Raw genomic sequence first — 22,205 nt, 5'->3', positions numbered from 1 at the left:
ATTTTTTCTAAAATATTTATATTAGTATTAATAAATGAATACTTACATTTTGATTTTCATCAAAGCCATTTTCAAAATCTTACTTTTTAATTATTAACTATTGTTTATATTATACCTTAATATATCTATAATAACTATACATATATATATATATATATATAATAACTATAATATAATATAATAATTATATTATATTATATAATTATAAATATAATATAATAATTATATTATATATAATTAATAATTATAACACATACTTTTAGTTGATATAAGCATTCCTTGAATAATTTATTATCAAATATATGTATTAAATTATTCATATTAAATAAAATCCTTAATACTTATGGTTTATCTTATTTATTATTTGTATAATTTATTTATCAAATCAATATTATTTTACAAAGTAATTTAATTGTTACAAATTGTAATATTATAAACTCAATAAATTTTTTATAAAGATAAATAAAAATGAAGACTCAACTACATGCATAAGCAAAATGTATTAAAAAAACCAAAAATTGTTTTATTCGATATTTTTGTATCGAAATGACTAATCTAAATCTCGTGTTAAAATAAAAATTGTCTGAATATAATGACAATATTTACCTTTAAAGATGCCATATCAGATACGGATCGATGGGTTTGAATAGTTTCTAACTGATCTAAGCACCAATCTAGTTCTTCCATTGTTTCGACAGCTAGTTTCATGTAGGGTTCTTCTGTAAACATCGAAGAATAAATAAAATTATAGTTTTTGCATTCATTACAAATAATTTGAATAAATATGATTAGTATAACTACGCCAATTAGAAAATTTAATAATACCAATAAATGAGACCATTTACTTTCTAGGACACGAATAGATAAGCAAACTGTAAATATTGCAGTATCTTGAACAATCTTTAATAATGAATTTTATTTTTCAAGAAAGATTTGTGCAAATTATAGAATAATACAACAATGATATAATAATGATGGTAAAGAACATTATAGAAAAATATAATAATAATACAAAAATATAGAAATATAGTAAAATCAGCATAATAAATAATTATTATTATAATTAAGATGCATTAAGATTGATTAACATGATTAAATTGATGATAAAATAACGCTTAAAACAAATTTAATATTACTGATATAACAAATAATCTCTTTCGAAAATACTTATACACAATTTCCATTAATAATATTTTTATTATTTGGTATTTATAATATATAATATAAAGCTATTATAAACTTTTATTATAAAATTATTATAAAATTATTATTATAAAAAAATTGTTTTCTAATAAAAAAAATATTTCAATATTTCCTAATTTTTATATATTTTGAGAAATAAAAAACTTAAATTTTATATTAATTTTATTTACTATTAATATTATACTCATTGTATAACTTTATATAAATTTTCTAAAAAATATAAAAGCGAAAAAATATTCATTGTGAAAACAATAAAAAATTTCGTACTAAAATTATTTATTTCAGTACCTTTTTTGTATAAAAATATTATTCATAATATAAATATAAATAAAATTTTGTAATTGTGTTAATTATTTAACATAAAAATTGTAATTATGAATTGTTTATATATCATTCAGTTTGATAACTGATTTATCTATTAGTTTTATATAATTAAATATAAATAAATTTAAATTGTTTATAATATATATATATATATATTTGATTCTACATATGTATATTGATTATATTAATAGGTAATATGAAATTAATATGTTATGTATAAATTTTATGGTAAATACAGAATAGCCGTTCATATATACTTACATAATTATATATATATTCAATTTTAACTAAATATCCAATATTCTTAAAATATTTTATAAACGTATGACATAAATAATAATTAATTTAAATATTTTTATTTCTTCACTTTATTTCTAGAATTCATAGTTTTTTATATTAAAAATTTTAAGTACATACATTATTTTATTTTTACAATCGCAAACCTTTTTTACATTATTCATGAATAATAATGTTTCTTTTTATTTCATTTATATTTTAAATATTATTACACATAATTAAATCTTTTAAAAATATTTGAACGTTTATTATTATTAACAAAAATTGAATTAGTAATTACAATTAAAAATGGATAAAAAGGTGCTAATAAGATTTGATCATCTTCACGTCTTTAAAATATTGTTAATGACTATTATGAAGATTTTTTTTTTTACATCGTAAAATAGAAATCCTTAAGCAAAATAATATTAAATTGATGTCATAATTTAAAGTTGTTTGAATTACAAAACAAGTTATTAGATTGCGATTTCTTTCTAATGGTAACAATTTCTTCTAACTTTGAAGGATTGGATTTTATTAGCATGTACTTGAGTAAATTGTTTTCAAATATGTTAAATAATGCACAGCCATTTTAATAATAATAGAACTTATTAAAAAAACTCGTAGTATATTCATAATCTTGAACATTACTTTATTTATTAATTAATTCAAGAAATAAAATAACTCTAACATTCTGTTATATTAATTATGTAACCATTTTTTAATGAATAACTAATTTGATTCAAATGTGCAGAAAACTTAACCAGAGTTATATACCCAATACCATAATATATATATTTTATAACAGAATGTAAGAGTTATTTTATATTCTTAATTAATACTTGAAGAAGATTAACAAAAGTAGAATTTTTCACTATTTACTTTCGTAATAAACTTAGATTTGTATTTTTGTATTTCATATAATTATTATTGTAAGAAGGATTGAGGTTCGTGAAATTTAGAGAAAAATTACTTTCATTTGAAAATGTCTGCTTTCATTACTTTAGAGAATATAATTTTCATTTTTAATTTATAGTTCAGAATAAAGTATACCAAGTATAACGTAAACAAAAAATTAATTAATGAAGGAGAAATATAAATGATTCATAAGATTTTCCTACCTCCGGGGACAAGCATCCTAGGTTGTGGTGTGCTGCTGCTTTGGGCTCCGCTGCTTCTACGCGATCTTTAATAAACATACAATTTCCAGCTTAATTAGTCAATCAATTTAAACAAATTATATACATATTAATATTTTATATTTGTTTATATATATATTGAAGGACATATTGAATAGATAATTGTATTATATGTATTTTCTATTATATATATATATATATATATATATATAAATACTTATTTATGAATATTTTTGTTAATAACTAATATATAAAGAAATCATAATATTATACAATAATAAATCAAAAATAGAAATTTTTATTTTAAAAAATGTTTACAAATTTTTTATTTTATTAACATTTTATCATGTAATTTTTTCACATTTTTAAGATAAAAAATACAATTATATAGAACAACAATTAATTTATTAAATATAATTATTTTAAATATAATTTATAATTTATTTAAAATAATTATTAAATATAAATATAATTATATACAATTATTAAATAAAAAATCTGAAGTTTCATTACTTAACTATTATAAGTAATATAATTATTAATTATTCTTTATATTCAAGATATTTCATGTAATGAAAACTTAACTCATTAATAATTTATTAGCTTGACATAATTATCATAATTATTTAGCCGACTTGTTATAAATAATTGTTATAACTATTTCTTATAAATTATGGATTTATTCTTATAAATGTCTTATAAATTATATTAATATAATTTTAGTAAAACCTAAATTCACAAATAATTTATTATTTTATAGAGTTAATACAAGTATATATAAGTTTCTATACAAATATTTTTTTGTATACATAAACAAAAGTATGCTATGTATTTATATCTATTTAATATATTTGAATAATAATTGGTATTTTTTTAAATAATATTCCATTTGAATAATTATTTGTATAATTAATAAATATTTAATGTTATTTCAAGAATTTATTAAAAGAAATTGAATGTAATTGTAGAATCTATCCACTATTATAATACAATTATTCCAACATTATTGAACCTTAACAATGTTTATTAAATTCTTATAATCGAATTTGAAGAATTGTTTAGAATATTTTTAACAGAAGCATCTTTTAAATGTCAAACATTAAATTCTTTGATCATTATAATATAATATGTAGAAGCATGAAATGTTTGTACTAATGAACGTCTAGAATAAAAATAGCTCAGCTTTCTGAAGAATATATGTCGAATTGAAACAATATATTAGTTAATTTTTTAAAAGGAGAGTAAAAATCTTTGAAAATTAAAATAATTTTTTATAAGAATTAGAGTGGTCTTTTTAGGATTTTTTTATTTTACAAATAAAAAAGTTTAGACTTTATTAGATAATAATATTTTATGAATACTGATTTTCGTATTTCTGTTGAAAAGATAAACAAAAAATATGTAAATCTAACTTGTAACTATTATTATTTTACAAATAATTTTTAACAAAAATTTTGAAGTAATAAATTAGTATTTTAGTATTTTACCAACTTACTTGTTTGTAGGTACATTAGTGAGCGATAGGAAGTTGTTTCTTACAGAACGTAGCGAGGCAAGTATTTGTGCAAAAGGCGTAACAATGAGATCCTCGCCGTGACTGCAATTAAAAGAGAAATTTAACCAATCAAGATATCTACAAATCGTTTATAATGTTTCTAAGGAATCTGAATAGACTGCTTGAAATTTGCTTTCCTGTTAATAACAAGACATGTTAATAGCATACAATAAGTATGATAGATATTGCTTTCGTGTTAAACTATATTAATATATATATATATATATATATATATATACGTGTAGGCATAGGTACCTTTTGCATGCAGGTATAAGTTTCTTGAGCTGCTTTTTATTTTTGAAATATAATATTTAAGTTTTCAGCAATCTATTGGTATCATACTACATAAACATTTAATTCATATAATATAATTCAAGCAGTTATTTGTTAATCAATGTATTTAGTGTTTTAATAGGGTTTGAAACTATAATTGAAATGGCAATGTGTGCTAAGTAATTTAGTGATTAAGCATACTGTACTTAAATATTTCTATTTTTTATTTCATTGCATTTAATAATAAGTAATTACATATAGTATTTCATATGCAGTAAAAATTATACTTTAAAATTTCTGATTTTTAATTTATTCAATAAATTTTTTTTATATACAGAATAAATTTTCAGAGATAACATAGATATTTTTAATTATTATAATACAACTATATATTATAAATCGCATAAGTAAAGAAGCAATTTTTGAAGAATTATAAAGTCACGCCTTCTTCGTGATTATAGCTGGAATATTTAGTTTCAACTAAATTTTAAGATTTTAGAAATTTAAGAAATTTGTAGGTTTGACATATTAAAATTATATTATACACATGTTAAAAAAACTATTAAGATAATATGTTAATGATTAAAAATTTAATATACTTAAAGACAATTATATGATTATTTTAATTATTACGAATAAATTGATGTAACTTCTAAAAATGTATATTTGTCGTTCGAATATCGGAGCTAATTTAATCATATATATGTTTTTCATTACTATACTATTGAACAATTTCTTATTTCACTATATAAAAATGTTCATCATGCATTTACGAATTTTCCATTATTTTATTCAATTACTTTTTAACTAAACTATTGTGGTTTATATTATAAAAAATTGATATTAATTTAGACAAATTTGAATCAATGTGTAGTTATTAGCTACTAATTCAGATATAAATTCAGTTGAATAGTCATGTACACAAATATTTTAATGTACTATTTACTTATATAAATTAAGATTTTATTAATTAACATAAAATTTGTTTCTATTCGATGGTCATTCGATTGTAATGCACCTACTTTATATATACTTTATAAGAACGATTCGGATTAATTACTTATTTAAATTATGTAGTATCAGTGATATTCTAGACTAACCAATTATTAAATTTTCAAATTAATTATTTTATTTATATGAAATATTTTTAATAAAATATTTCAAGATACAATAGCTGAAATCGAAAGATAGAGATAAAGGGATATAGAGAAATAGAGATTTCAAAATAATGCAATGAAAAAATTATTATAATCTTAATTATATATAAACGTTCAATGATTAATTTTATTTCATTAATTTATTCTATTTAAATATACATATAAACTTTATCCGACATTATTTTACGCTATAGCAATTTTTAAATTCAGACTCGTTAATAAATTATAATTAAACATTATGTATAGTTGTTATCTTGTGAATAATTCGGTAAAATAACAAGTGCATTTTTAAAAATATTTTACGAGAATATTAATAAATATACATTTCATAATATCTTAACTATAAAACATCAAACACTATCTGGAATACCATAAAGTAATGATAATATGAATTACCTATATTATATTTCGAATATTTAGATAATTTAAATTACAATTAATTCATTCTTATTTTTTTGTAATAATTGTTAATTTATTTAGAATTTTATATTTAATTCATATATTGTCATATATAAAAAATGTTCTTGTATATAAAGATTAATACATAATTACCAGGTGTATTCAACATTTTATATTTCAAAATAAGGTTTTTTAATATTAATTAAAATCTAAAAATTGTATTTAGTTATAATAAGAAAACTACATTAAAACTCTACTTATAATAATTATCATTTATATAATAATACTTTCTTTTATATATTATTTTTCTAAAAAATACAAAGATAAGGTTAATTGCATACTAACATTATTTTAATTCTTTATTATCAGAAAATATATCTATAATAAAGAATTTTAAGTTTAATGTTAGTATGCAATATAAAAAGTGATATGAAAGACAGAAAAAATAAATAGAATAATAAGCAATAATGTCCATTATATATTTATAACTTTTATAAGGTTAATTAAATAGCAGGGTTTCATAGGTTTTAATTTCGATAACGTTTTACTCATAATTAAATATTGGATCTTTTTTAATGTTTTAGTCCGCAGTTTACTAGTATAATTAATGCATATATCCAAAAATATGTCATATTAGTATTAGCCATAATTGATTTGTCTTCTATATTTTTTATTTAATGATGTGATAATGAAATGTTATAAAAAATTTAAAAAAAAATTAATTTACGTAGTGATCAATAATCTAAATTGCAATAGAATGTTAAGTGAATATTCTTAAGTTATTATCATATTGAAAATTATTATAAATAATTAAATTACTAGCTAAAGTTTAAAATTAGTCTTGTGTATATTAATAATTTTTATATTATTTTATATTTGTGAATTTTTCTAAAACTATGATAGTCAAAGTGAAAAGTGTAAGTATTACTACTATCATTATAAATTATGATATTAAATATATTCAATATTTACTTATTTTTAACATAAAGTAATTATGTTGTAAAATATATTATAATGATTTGGAAATTTTGACATAAATTCTGAACTAAATCTGGTCTCAGTTTGTAGTTATTCATGTTAGCTTGAGAATATTAAACGAATAAACTTTTATTTAACTTTAAGTACTCAAACTATAAATAATTCATGCAATGAATATAAATATAAATTTTAATCAAAATTTTTAAATAAAATAAGTTTTATGATTTTATTAATTTGTTTAGAATTAATACAATTAAATGTAAATAAATCACACATATTTAATATTAGATTTTAACTGTTGATAAATTTTTATTAAAAATTAAATTTTTTTCAAGATTATTATACTTTTTATCTGACACTTGTATTGACATTATTGTCTTTCAAATATATTTATTTTGTATTTACTCATAATATTATAAAAATAGAAATTAGTATTAAAATATTCATTTATTTAATTTTTATTATAATGTTTATATTGTATAAAATTCTACATTCAAAATAAATAACTAATTCTAGTATAAAATATAAAAACTGTAATACTAAATTATTAATAAGTGTTTAGAGAAATTTCTTGCTGTAACTTTGTATTTCTCTGATGTTTATTCTTTGAATATTAAAATATAAGAAAATTTGGTATATTTTTTATTACGATTTATAATCTTTACATAATATATTGGAGAAAATATTTTTCTTATGTACAAAATAATGTTGTTTATAAATAAATGTTCACAATTGAATGTATTTACATACGCATTAGAAAATCAAACATAGAGGTGCATAGTATTTCCAAGCACATCTTATTTGGCAAATTGAACACCCACTACTTATTTCTAATCTCATTTTTACACATGATCGCATACAATTTCGAATCCGAATGATTGTGGCCTTTTCCGAATCTCTAAACTGTAACTAGGTTGAAATTTGCATTACCACCTCATTTAAAGCGACGTAAATTTGCGATTTAGTAGCCTGTATATTCCTTCCATACAACTGTTCATTTATTCATTTTTCGTTACATTATAGCTGTCATAATTATTGAAATAGACAGATCCACAGATACACTGTATTCTACATTACATACAAAAATGATAGGTCTAACAAGTAAAATGAGCTATTGTGTAATTAAATAATTAATATTTTATTTTCAGTATTATGTTTTTGTATAAAAATTTATTAACTTTGAAATTTTAATTTTAAGTAAGTTATGTATTATAGTTTTTCTGTCTATTAATTAATTCTGAAAAGACCTGTATAATATTGTGTATTTTTTTCTAATACGAGAATAAAAATATATAATGATACAAAACTTGTTCATGAAGAGTCAAATACATAAAAAATAATAAATTGTTAATATAAAAAAATAATTAATTTTCATACGTTATGGAACTTTTAGAATTTGTTCTTATAACTTATTTTTCAGCACTTTTTAAACAATTTTAAAATAATAAAATCGAACATAGATTAAAACTAATATTTTTAAAACTAATTTTAAATTATAAAGATATGGTACCAAGCTTGCCGATATAGATATCAATAATTTTTACTTTCATAATAAAATTATTTATAATTTAGTTTTTGGTTAATCTTATTAAAAGTGCTCATAGAGAAGCACAATATTATGAAAAACCCAATGGAAAGCAAAAATTGTAATAGAATATAAATCCTTTTTTTCAAAAGAACAATTTTGAATAAACAGCCGAATCTAAATTTTGAAATATTAATTTAAGACAAAGAATATATTTTTAAGACATAACATTTAAAAAATCATTTTTTGAATGAATTGTATAAATGAATTTTATAAATTTGAATTATTCAGAATTCAATGTTTAATTTACTCGTTTGGTATACGATATATGATATATAGACATATGTCTCTAATATCCTTATTGCTTTAAAAATACATTTATTGCTGAAACACTGTTCACATTATTCAATAAACATTTTCCGGATTTACAAATGGCTAATAGTGTTTCATCTTGCAACATAATACCGCTAGCATCATGTGCTTCGAGGTCGCCGCTGTTCGGAGTCTCCCCTGTTGCGAAAGCCTAAACCTACCGTTTTATGGTTCCCCTCTATTTTCCTTTACTGCTTGTTGAAATACTACATGCCTCAGAAAAATTTTGCTTAAAGGCAACGTTGATCGTTCGACCGTAATCGGCCAGAAGTCGCAGACTGTTGTAGATTTCTCATTATTACGACTGCTTGGTTTTCCATTATATGTTTATGGAATTATATCCATTATATCGATTCCATATATTTCCATTATATGGCAGGTAACATAGATTTCACACATATAAAAATGCGATGTATCCAACGTAGTTCTCCCCTGTGTAATTGAGAGTCCTTGAACATCCGAAAACAAGCGGTAACCACTGCAGTATTGCTACTGCAATCGATTAGACGATTACAATCGATATGTACATCCGAAACCACGCAATACAGAATACCAATGTTAGATGGCATGCTGCGTTTTATCGCTGCTGCAAGTGTCGTTTTACTTGGATTACGGTAAATATGATTTCTAGTTCATAGATGCGTTCACCGGCAAAAGTATATAAACCCAAAGTAAACATTACCTAAAGTCAAATATTTACATGTACGTTAACTATTAGAAACGTTATCAAATATTTTAGAAAAATGATAATAATTACTTATCAAACATAAATATAAGAAAATATAAACAATTGATTATCATTAATATGAATTAAAAAATAAAATAAAATATATTAGATATAAATTTGTAACATTTATACAAGCAATAATTTGACAAACTGGTTTGCTATCATTTTGATTCTTCGACATAAAATACTTAATATAGTTTTATAATTGTTTATTTCATTTGTTCATTTAATTCCTTGTAAACTAATTAAATATAAATTACCTCTATATAAGATATTAGATTTTTTAACATTTCATTTTCCTGTAATGCAAATGTAATAAATAAATTCATATAAAATTACCGATACATACATACAAGATTTCTTTTGCTACAAAATTGAAAATTTTGTTTGATACTATAATTCAAATAAGATGTATTTAAAATTAACATAATCATATATTACTAAATTAAATTTAAGGTTACATCAATTTATTTTAATCAATGCCACGTAGAATGGCTCATGAAATTTATTATAATAATATTTTGAATTGTTTGGTTTATATTATAAAATGTGCATATGATGCTATTGTTTATGTAAAATGCTATAAATTTATTTATAAAAGTAACTATTTATAATTTTCTCAATTATCAAATTTTTAAAGATTATATAAATTCAAATTAATCTACATTATTTTTAAGTAAAGAACCAATAATACAAAAAATTTATTTTTTAAAATGTATGATTTTTCTAATATTCTGTTTAATATGCGGTATAATTACTCTGATATAAGGTAATCAAACATTTTATATAATTTTTACTTTAAATTATGTTAATCTAATAAATTTGGTGTCAATATTTTAAAATTAAATGAATATTATAATCGTGAATCTATATCTACTTTTAAAGATATTTCTATAATTAATATGAAAATATTTTAAGGCTATTTTGACATGATGTTAGTAATAAATAAAATCGCATTATTTGTCTATAATGCTGTGCTTATTTATAATTTTTCAATTAAATTTAAATTAAATTTAATAAAATTTAAATTTAAAAACAATCAAAGTTGCTTACATTATTTGTCAAGAAATTTTGATGATTATATCTAAGACTTTTCAACTTTCAAATATTAGAATATTACATTTAAAATTTTATGTTAATTTAGTTACTCTTATATCTTATATAATAATCGAAAAATGATCGAAAATCGATTTTAAATATCATTCTTAATTCAATAAATGATAATTATTATATTTTCAACTTGTATCTGTCTTTTTCTAATGAAATATGGATGGATTCTGCATACTTGAAATTTGAAATTAATCAGTACTGTTTGAATTGAAAAGCATCCATGCACACGTATTAATAGCAACCCATTTTAAAATAATCCACTTAAAATACATATGCAAAAAAATATTATTTCGATCATCATTCATCAAATTAGAAAAGAAAGTATTGTCTCCGATATATTTTATTTCTCAAGTAGCAACCCTCGGTATGAAATTCCAAAGCCTTAATATGAGAGCAGTGTCACTTGCTCGCACATATACCCATAAGATCTTAGCCACATGTGAATAGCTTCATTACGATTTCGATTATCGAAGCGTGAGCACATGTAGGTGACGCATACGCACAGCCGTTAAATACGTGCCTTCTTCGATGTGGAAGGCCAAAGCAAACCGCAGGGATCGATGCATGACGGAGTCCACTTTGAGAAAGAGCGGGGAAAAAGCATGTATATGTGCGATTTTGTCAGTGTGTTGCTTGCTAGACAGAAAGAGAGAAATTGGGGAGAGGGAGAATAGGACATCGGAGAAGGGCGCCAAGGCTTCGTGCCAAGGACACGTTGGGCACCCAAGCCATAGTCGAATCTGCTGTCTATGTGTACTATTGGATTTACGTGCGCCAAATGCTTCTGTTACTCTTAGGCAAATAAAGTGAGCTTTTTTCCTAGCTCATCGCATTCAATTAAATGGCATAAGATCGGACGATCGCTTTTGTCAAATGTCGCCAATGATTTACGACAGCAGAAGGAGGCAAGTCGAAATTAAAGCAGTTATACGACGTACAATGTAATGTAAACGAGCCTTCTATCGGATCGAATTGTTATCAAAACACCTTCTACGATAACAACAAAAGTACCATATTTTATTTATAGTGATGTATATAATCGAGTTAAAGATCGTGTACAATTAGCATGATTATAGAAGTAAAGGTACGCGTATATGCATAACTTACATAACTAATAAATACAAATATAAATATGTATTTCCAATTACAGAAACCAAATTTCATTTGGTTATTCGAAATACTTCCCTTTACTGATATCATATTACATTATACTAAATCCTGAATAAACACGGAATAGGTGAAAATAAATATAATTTGCAAAAATAAATGTATTTTGCCATAAAAGTTAAAAAAAATTTTAAGCGTTATTAAAAAGTCTTAAATACTACTGTATGAAAAATTACAAAAATTGTGCATAAATAGAAATTTTAAATATAATATATAAAACTATGTGACTATTACCTACTTTCAAATATAAGATGTTAAATATACCTAAGTTATATAATAAGACAAAAATAAAAATGTTTTAAAATAAATATGGCGAAAAAATATATTTAAATATTATTTATATAAAAAATTGTGAATTTATTATATATATGATAATAATTTTGGTCATTTGAAAATTATAAAACTTTTATAGCAATGAATATAAAAATATTTTAAACATTGTTGCATTTATATATACTTATATATAAAAAACAAAAAACAAAAAAAAATTATTTAACTACAAAATTGATTACAATCTTATTTATGTATATTTAACAAAATTATCTAATTCTATTTGAACCAAGATTAATGTATTGTTTAACCTTAAAAGCTTAAAGAGTTTTTGATTGTATTAAATTTTTCTGTAAAAAATTGCTATTCATATAAACGGTCTAATATTTTCTTTTCAATAAAACAATAAATCTTTCAATAATTCTTTCAAATGCGAACATGTTGTCTATCTAGTATTTATTCATAGTGCTTTTATTAGCAAAAATTGCTGAACTAAATTTTTTTCTTTTGATTTTGACCCTTGGATCTATGGCATTATCAGAGATAAAAACTTATATCTAGATATTAGTTGCACTTTTGACATTGAAAAAGCTGCTCAATCATTAAATCAATCTAATGGTGAGAAATCGTAGTATTATCATTATAAAACTATTTTTCACTTTTTTCCAACTGTTACTTCTAACATTTCTTATTATCGCATGAACGCCAATTTATCAAATTGATAAATCTAAATACACGTGCGTGAGCATACAAATATAAAATAGAATTGTACATGCAGCGAAGGTCTCTCACGAAACAAGATATAAATTGACTGTATGACCGATACTCGCCACGCATGCGCTAGTTATGGCTCAACAGTAGTAAAGGAGTCCCATTGCTCTATGTACGCTTACTTTCTAATGAGGTTTCCTAGTGGAAATGCATTTAATACATTTGCAATCTCCGGTGTCATTAGAATTGAGAATAGCCTTAGTGTTACAATCAGAAGTTACAATTCTTTAGTCAAAATACAGACATAGTGATTTGAACGTGATTTCAATTACGAATACTTTAACTTTGTTTTCAAGGATCAATTTATGATTTTTTTGTCATGATAAGATTTATAAACTACTGACTTAAGTCATACACTAAGATACTTTATACAATTATTCCGACAATCATATTACATTACTCGTTACATATTATCTAAGATTTTTTTTAATTATTAAGAAAATTTGGTAAAGTTTGAGTACTTCAATTAATCAATAGTATTACATAATTTTTTGCAGAATAAATTTTATAAAAATAGGTTTCCAGAAGATGTTATTGCTTGATGAGCTGTACTATTGCATTGTTGAATACAATAAGCTTTTGAACTTATTGCTCATTGTATTATAAGAAACGGATAAATAATGTAAATTTCTATTAAATAATTAATTTTGCATTCACTTTTTATTTTGATAATCAACCCAGTCATATTATTTAATTATATTATTAATTTTAAAAGTTACACTTAAACTACTTCAGCATACAAAAAGGATTTACCTTTAATTATTTAAAAATCTTAGGATAACGTAAATTGTAACATGAATTTTATTTCAATGGTTTCTTTATTCAATTTTCTATAAATTTTTTTTAAAAATTATTCAATGTTTTACTTTTTACTTCATACTAATGTAAAATTAAGATTCTCAATATTTAAAAAATAGTAAGGTAATAATTAAAGCAGTAGATAAAGTAGAGTAAGTAATAAACCATAAAGAGTATAAGGAGCACAGATAATTTTATCTCTACTATTTTTGGTAAATTAGTCAACAATTGCTCTATTTATTCTCTTAATAGTATTCTATTACATATTCTGACATGTACAATAATTTCAAGTCAAAAGTTTCCCAAAATCGCATTATACATCAGCCTTGATTCATTCAAGGCTCATTTACTGTGATAGCTAACAAAATGTTCTTGAGTTAGTCGAGGAGGGAGGGGGGTCACCAACTTTTAACAAACGTATAACGAAGATGCAATAAAGAGATAGTATAAATATTTAACGCCGGGTACTTGCTCTTGTAGATAGTTACATTTGGCAGATGGATATTGTGTAAACGATGAATTTCCTATACTTATTTAGAGCTGACCCTATTGCGTCACGCTATTTTAAGATCGACGTCAAGGGTCGTATTTTTGTTTATATTCAGTCAATGGTTATCGATAGAACGTTAATGTTTCTTTTGTTTTGACTTTATAAATGTTGACAGAAAACCTATTCTGTCTAGCTTCCTTTATACATTTTTATATTTATTGTATTAATAAGTATACATTTAAGATCAGGTTTCTGTAACTGATATAATTAATAAAATATTCACAAGATCAATTTCTACGTTTTATATATTTTTATTAAATGAAGGCTTTTATGGCAGTACTTTAGTATCAAGCTTATATTAATTAGCTTATTTTCATTTTAGGCGAATAAATGTAGTAAATAGTATTATGTATGTATATATTTTTTAATTTTTATTAAATTTATTCTTACTTTCATACTTTCAAAAATTACAAATTATATTAATCCATTATTATACAAATATTACGAAAGTTAATTTATAATTTTCAAGCATTTAAATAATATTAACAGAATTAAAAAACAAAATGTAAATCATTTTTTTGTAATCTCTTCATGCTGTACCTGCTAACATAACAATCTTCATAATTTTTATAATAAAAAAATTGTGTATAGGAATATAATTTCGTATATAGTAAATTATTCTAAATTTATGGAAATATATTTCAAGGACTATAAAAAAAGGCAATGATTTTTTGAAGTAATATATTTTATATAACAAATTAAAAATGTGACATACTTATTTTTGGAAAATTAATTTTTTTTAATTTTTCATTTAATACTAATAATTAATATTTTTAAATTGTGATTTAACCGATAATGTATTACCTCAGAGGTGCAAAAATATAATTTAAATAATTATAAATAAATTAAAAAAAAGAATTTTATTATTAAAAGAATTATACATTAAAAAGAATTATAAATTAATAATACTTATTAAAAAAGTCTATTAATGCATGTTTTAAATTATTAAATAAAATACGCTTTAATTTTAATTTATATAATTTATCAATAAATTCAATCTTATACCATATTATGTTTAATGATGTTTTGTTAGACATTTCTCAAAAATATAAATTTTAATAGTTTGAGCGTAAAAATTAAACTTGCAAAAGGTAAAACCATGAATTTGTGGAATTTGTTAAGCAATATATTATCTCTCTCTCTCTCTCTCTCTCTCTCTCTCTCTCTATATATATATATATATATATATATATATATATATATATATATATTTCTGTCTCTTTCGCCATCTCTGATTTGGCACTTCAGTACCTATTTTTTAATTCTTTATTACGGATGCAGATATCTATAGGAGCATAGGATAGTGTCAGAATCCATAAGCACAAAAGAACGATCTATAGCCTCGTGAAAATTCGATGTTACTCAGTATTTTTTTCTAGACAAGAATCCTATTTATAACTTAAACATTTACGTTTCTAATGATATTTTTTTCTTTTTCTTCATTTACTGTTGTTATATATTTTTTTCTAAAACTATGTGATTGGACAATAACAAAAGTGATTACCTATAATTTAAAGCAGTAGTATCTTTCATTTAACTAGTTAGTATTTAAAATATGTAGACAGATATTCTATGGATTCTGTAAATTCGTTTTTTTATATAAATTTAGCGCTTCTTTATGTTTCAAAATTATTTTTTTATATACAATATACGTAACTTTTTATCACATAAATCTAAATTATCAGAGTATTTTTTGCATTTCTGTAGATTATTTACTTTTTTATATGATTCATTCATTGTAATATTAAATATTCGCATTATAATTTGATAATTTGCACAAACTTTAATAACCATTTTCTTTTTACAACAAAAATGTTAAATTTAGAAAATTTTAATTATTTCATGTTATATAATTTTTTACTTTGAAAATTAAATTATAGAAATTTTATTAATTATTTTTCTTATATTAAATATCACATGGTTATAATAATGGTAATGTAGATATAGTGAATTAAAATATTAATATAATATAATTTTTATGCACAAATTTTCATGCAAAAAAATAAACTATATATTTATATATATGTATATAAGGTTTAAAATAGAAACAGAATTATCTAAAATTCCTTATAATTATAACAACAAATAATTGTCTAAGCACTAAAATATGAGAAAAGGGCTAACTAGTTTTAATAAAATAATAAAAAATTTTCAGTACAAATTCTAGTGTAAACTATGAAATATATCTTGCAAATTTTAATAATTTAAAAAAATTTTATTAATGAAAACGAATAAATTGTAAAGAGTTTTATTAGGACTTTTTTAAAAATTTAAGACTTATAAAAATAATTATTTGCTTTGAATTAATTGTGTAATTGAAAATATCATGCGTTTGGCCGCAGAATTAAGGAAAATAGTAATTAAAGCCATAGATCTTAATAGGTGCACAGTACAGTTTTGGGTTTTGGTAAATGCAAAAAGCGAATAAGCATAAAATTAAGTAAATAAGATCGAGTACATACGCTCGCTCGATGGGTGGCTCGGTCTCTTTCAACCTGCAATGTAAGTATCAGATCCGTAAAGCAGTTGAATCACACAATATAACATTGGGCAATATGAAAAAATAACTTTTCGTTCTAAGGAAGACATTATATAATTTTATATATGTTTATATAATAATTATTAATTTACTTCTATTTGTATTTATTTATAACATAGTTCAGTAGTGATTGCAGAACTACTTTAAAAATCCTATTAAATGAAATTTTTCAACTATTTGTAATGAATTTTTTTTTCTACTAGACTATAAATAGTTTTGCTGATGTTAAAGTTTCGAAAATTTGTGATTATTTAATCAAACTTTGCAGACAAATATTTTATTACAGAATATATAAATTAAATTTTTACATAGATTATATAATACTAGATAATACTATTTAAAATGTTGATTACTGATATTCTAATATTTTTATTTATCATCTTTTGTTGACTCTGTTATTATTTAATAAATCATATATCAAGTAAATTTATATATATATTTATAAATATTAATTCTTTTATGTACTTAATATACTTAACTTATATAATGCTTATTTATATCTATATAACTGTACATACTTAATTTTTTCATAGTAAGAATACACTCGATTGTAATTGTAGTATTTTTTATTGTAATACCAGTAGTTTAATTGCACTAATTTTTAACTTTAACGTATTTCTTCTTCTTTAGATTACATATATTTCATTGAGGTACCTATAAATGATACTTGAAAATTCTGCAAATGATACCAGAATCCTTCACCATATATTCACGTATATTTTTCAAACGCTGAATAGACCATTCTTAATTTTATTAATAGAATGATCATGCATAATATACATTAGCTATAATATAAACATTAATATAACCACTAATTTACAATGATTATAGCAATGCAATTAAGTATTTCTAGAATTTAATGAATTATTATTTCTAAATTTAAAACATATGTTAATATTAGTAAAAATAATTACTGGTTTAGATACTATCATAATAGTTTCTGTTAATACATGCTTCCAAAAAGTAATCGATAGAGAACAAGTAAAAAGTTTTCTGATTTAGTAATTATAAGATTAATATATGTTATTATTATAAATCTTCCAAAAATATTATTTTTTAATTGAAATCTACGCATATACATAAGTTTATTCAAAATATAAAACCTTTAAAAATCATTAATAGTTAAAAATTTATTGTTAAAAAGTACAATAATTTGCTTTATTATTCTAATGCATATATTTATTATATAACTGTATTATACATAAATAAAATACAAATTTAATGCAACAAATAATTCTAACGAAAATTCATAAATGATATAATTCATATAGTAAATATAGAATAAAATTTTTAATTAATTAATATGTTTTTATTATGTAAAATAGGTAGCTAAAATATATTAAATTTATGTAAATTTTATTTAAGTCTATCTATAACGAACAATGCTAACCATGTATATTAAATATTTTTAAATTTTAACATTTTTCTTAATATTCCTTAGAATAATAATTTTTATCATTTAGTATAAGATGTTTTTAAATTATGTATTAGAACATATGATATATGTATACTTTAGTAAATGTGCTTAATTCATGTTATATACCAGACATTCGAAATAATTTTAAATAAAAATTTTCAAATATTTTTAAAGTTGTTATATATAATACTTTTACATAAGTACTTTATAATATTATTATCGTTAATAAAATTAAAATAGTTGACTTAAATTTTCTGTATGCTATAGATGCAAGTACTTAATATTTTTATCAAAAGTAAATAAAAAACTGTGCTTATTGACTATTATTATTGCTTTTATTAGTAATTCAAATTTTAATTATGCATCGTCGGGTATTTTTGTCGAAAATGAAAGTATTACATTTTATTTGAAATTAGACTTAAATTAAATTGAAGTACTTTTAAAATAATTTTGAATAATGAATTATATATTTTCGTTTTTACAATTTTCTTAAATAATAACAAGATTCTATTTATTTAAATTAATATTATAATTTATAATTAATTTTAATATTGAAAAATTATTATTGTATAAGTCACTAGAATGTTCAACAAATTAAATCAAGTTAAAAAAAAAATAATTACATGTAAATAAAAATATCATTATATATGTAATAATATTTTATTCGTTTTTAATATTTATAGGTTTATAAAATTTTGCTATGCAATTTTTAGAAGTTGAAAATAGTCTACCTATAATAGATATAGAAATTTATTAGTTTCTTTAATATAAAATTGCAATAATTGAATTTTATGTATTGATGCTTTTTTTTTTTAATAATCGCTATATACAAATAATATTTGCAATACTGTAAATAAAGTAAATATAATGATGATCTTGTATTTGATTAGATAAGAATAAAATAATATTACGCGTTTTAAACTGATAATTGAACTCATTACCTTATACAAGAAAAGGATCGGTTTCCGAGTTGACAAATATCCGCAAAAATCAAAGGACTTTCTTTAATGCTTACCTTTCACTAGCAATTGAACTATTACGGGACATAGATTTTGGCGACATTTCGAAATCGCTGTCACTACGATAGAGGAAGCTTTCGCGTCTTTGTGGCATCGCCTGGAGTACCAGACCTGTACTCGGCGATGTACCACCTCCTCCACCAGTGGCACCATCCAACGCTGAAGCGCCATTTTCGACATCGAAACTACATAGGAATAGAAAATACCACAGCAGTGATTAAACAACTATTATCTGATATACTTTGTCATAAAATATTTTACACTTATGTAACATGCTTTGCAGTACGCACGTACTAATTATGTTGCTTTTCTTAAATTTTAGCAACATGTTGATTTTACAATTGCATTCAATATCAATTCAATATTTGACATAGTTCAATTATAGAACTAACTCAAAGCTTCAAAGTAAATTTTTAAATCAACTTATTTTTTACGTGATTCTATACAATTTCGAGTTTAATAAAGGTCATGCGTGTGTAAAATATTTCATAAGATTTTAAATTACATTGATCAATATAAATATTAAAAATATATTAATAAAACTTAATATACGATAGATTTTTTGTTCGATGAAATAATAAAATGCATTATTATTATTTTATTTTTATTGCTATTTATTATTTTTTTCAATCGAAATAAATTAAAATATTTCAACATTTCCTTTTGATATTTTAGAACTTTTTTTATAATTTTCGAGATATCTAAAGGAAACTTCAACAGATAATTAATTTGTTCGCTTTTTAATTTGGTTTTTTATTCGTACATATAAAATATCACAAATAAAATGAAATATTCAGTTCCTTAATTAGCTTGAAAATTAAATTGATTTTAATTTAAAAATAATACGTATGGGTATTTCAAAGGATTATATAAAATGTTAATTTATTATTAAAATAAAGCTTATATAAATTAAAATAAATTCTGTAAAACAAATTTACATAGATCATTTAAAACTACATTTGAAACCAACAGTATTTTACTTACTTTAATACATATGATTCATTATTATGATTATATTTATAAAAATTCGGAATCATAGAGTTAATATTGAATTAATTGTTTCAATATTACCTTAAATTAACATTATTTATTAAAATAGGTTCTATTAAAAAATTTAATATATTCATTAAAATACTAATTTCAACGCAAAAATGAAATATCTTTCTTAATTATGCCATTAATATAAATCAAAAGTATTCATTATGTATATTTAGAAAAAATTTCATGATAATAACAATATTTACATAGTTCATATTAATAATGAAAAAAAACAGGATAATTGAAATTAAATAAAAATACTTAGATTTGTTCGAATTGATGAATTTCTTTTCTTTTATTCGAAATTAATGACTAGGAAGGGTACAAAATAATATAAAATATAACGAAAATTATTAAAACGTACACGTATCAAAAATATTAATATATTAATTATAAAATGTTTAATTTCTTACAAATAAAATAAAAGCATCATGATATTAATTATTATATTTGAAGCATATTAAAAGAATTCTATAGTTCTTTTTAATACAGAATATTAATGAAAAAGCTTAAAAATAAACTCAGAATTTTGTAATATTCAAACTTAATTTCTTAGAAAGGAGCATTACTTACTTCTCATAAATATACCTATCGATTACTCAATTTTTGGACGTGGTTTAAAAAAAATTCTGAAGTTTAGACAATTTTGTAATAACTATATAAAATACATATAAATACAATACTTTTAACATTTATTTAACAAGAATTTAAAATGTAAATGTTATTTGTTTAAAGATTATTGTAAATAAATAAATAAATATAAATATACACATATATATATATATATATATATATATATATATATATATATATATATATATATATATATATATATATATATATGTATGTATGTATGTATATATAGGCATGAGCATGCATGTACGTGCATGTGTGTGTATAACTGTAAATTACTTTGAAGATTGATAATAAGTATTAATAAGTAAATATTATATGATTTTATAGCTACTAAAATTTGATTAATAATTGTGATTTTTAATTTTCCACTTTTTATTGAAAGAAATATTTTTTCACAATAATTTTGTTTAACAAATTTATCCATTTATCTAAGTAAGAGTAAAGTAAATGTATTTCATTAAATAAGTTTGACAGACTCAATAAAATTTGATGGGATTTTTTAAATATGATCGAAAACTTTCAAGTCGTCAATGCACTGTTACAAAATATACAAAAAATGCAAAATATATCGAAATATATATCGAAAATATATCGTGATACAGAAATATTATAGATAAAATAAAATTAATATGAATCGCGAAAAAATTTTGTTTGTTTTCTGTTGTTTGTAATAAACAGTAGATTATTTTAAAATATTACAGATATACTTTATAAATTATAAACTGCAGATTTTATATATTATTTCAAGAGATTATTATAAAATAATATATATAAAAATACGTATGCAATGACAAAATTTTCACATTATTGTTTAATGATTTAATGATTTTTAAATCATATGTACAATACAACAATGTTGGGTTTTCGGTAATTTATACTCTTAATTATTGAATTTAATGAATATTTACATTTTTCAATAATATCTTTTGATAAACATTAAAACGTAAGACATGTGTTCATTG

The 22,205-nt window shown here is 21.2% G+C and overlaps 1 protein-coding gene across 4 annotated transcripts in view; it reads right to left on the bottom strand.

Moving 5' to 3' along the window:
• dnc (phosphodiesterase dunce) overlaps nt 1–22,205 on the bottom strand; it is a 151,846-nt gene that overhangs the window by 22,454 nt on the left and 107,187 nt on the right. For all 4 annotated transcript variants that reach the window (XM_011497598.1, XM_011497596.1, XM_011497599.1 and 1 more), the window contains 5 exons: nt 19,566–19,754; nt 17,057–17,089; nt 4,438–4,539; nt 2,925–2,989; nt 607–719 (listed from right to left, as the gene is read on the bottom strand). In XM_011497598.1, coding sequence (XP_011495900.1) covers nt 607–719; nt 2,925–2,989; nt 4,438–4,539; nt 17,057–17,089; nt 19,566–19,754 — 502 coding nt within the window. The remainder of the gene's footprint in view (nt 1–606; nt 720–2,924; nt 2,990–4,437; nt 4,540–17,056; nt 17,090–19,565; nt 19,755–22,205) is intronic.

Source organism: Ceratosolen solmsi, unplaced genomic scaffold, assembly GCF_000503995.2.
Source record: "Ceratosolen solmsi marchali unplaced genomic scaffold, CerSol_1.0 scaffold47, whole genome shotgun sequence".
Taxonomy (NCBI): domain Eukaryota; kingdom Metazoa; phylum Arthropoda; class Insecta; order Hymenoptera; family Agaonidae; genus Ceratosolen; species Ceratosolen solmsi.
This window is presented reverse-complemented; position numbering and strand designations above follow the sequence as displayed.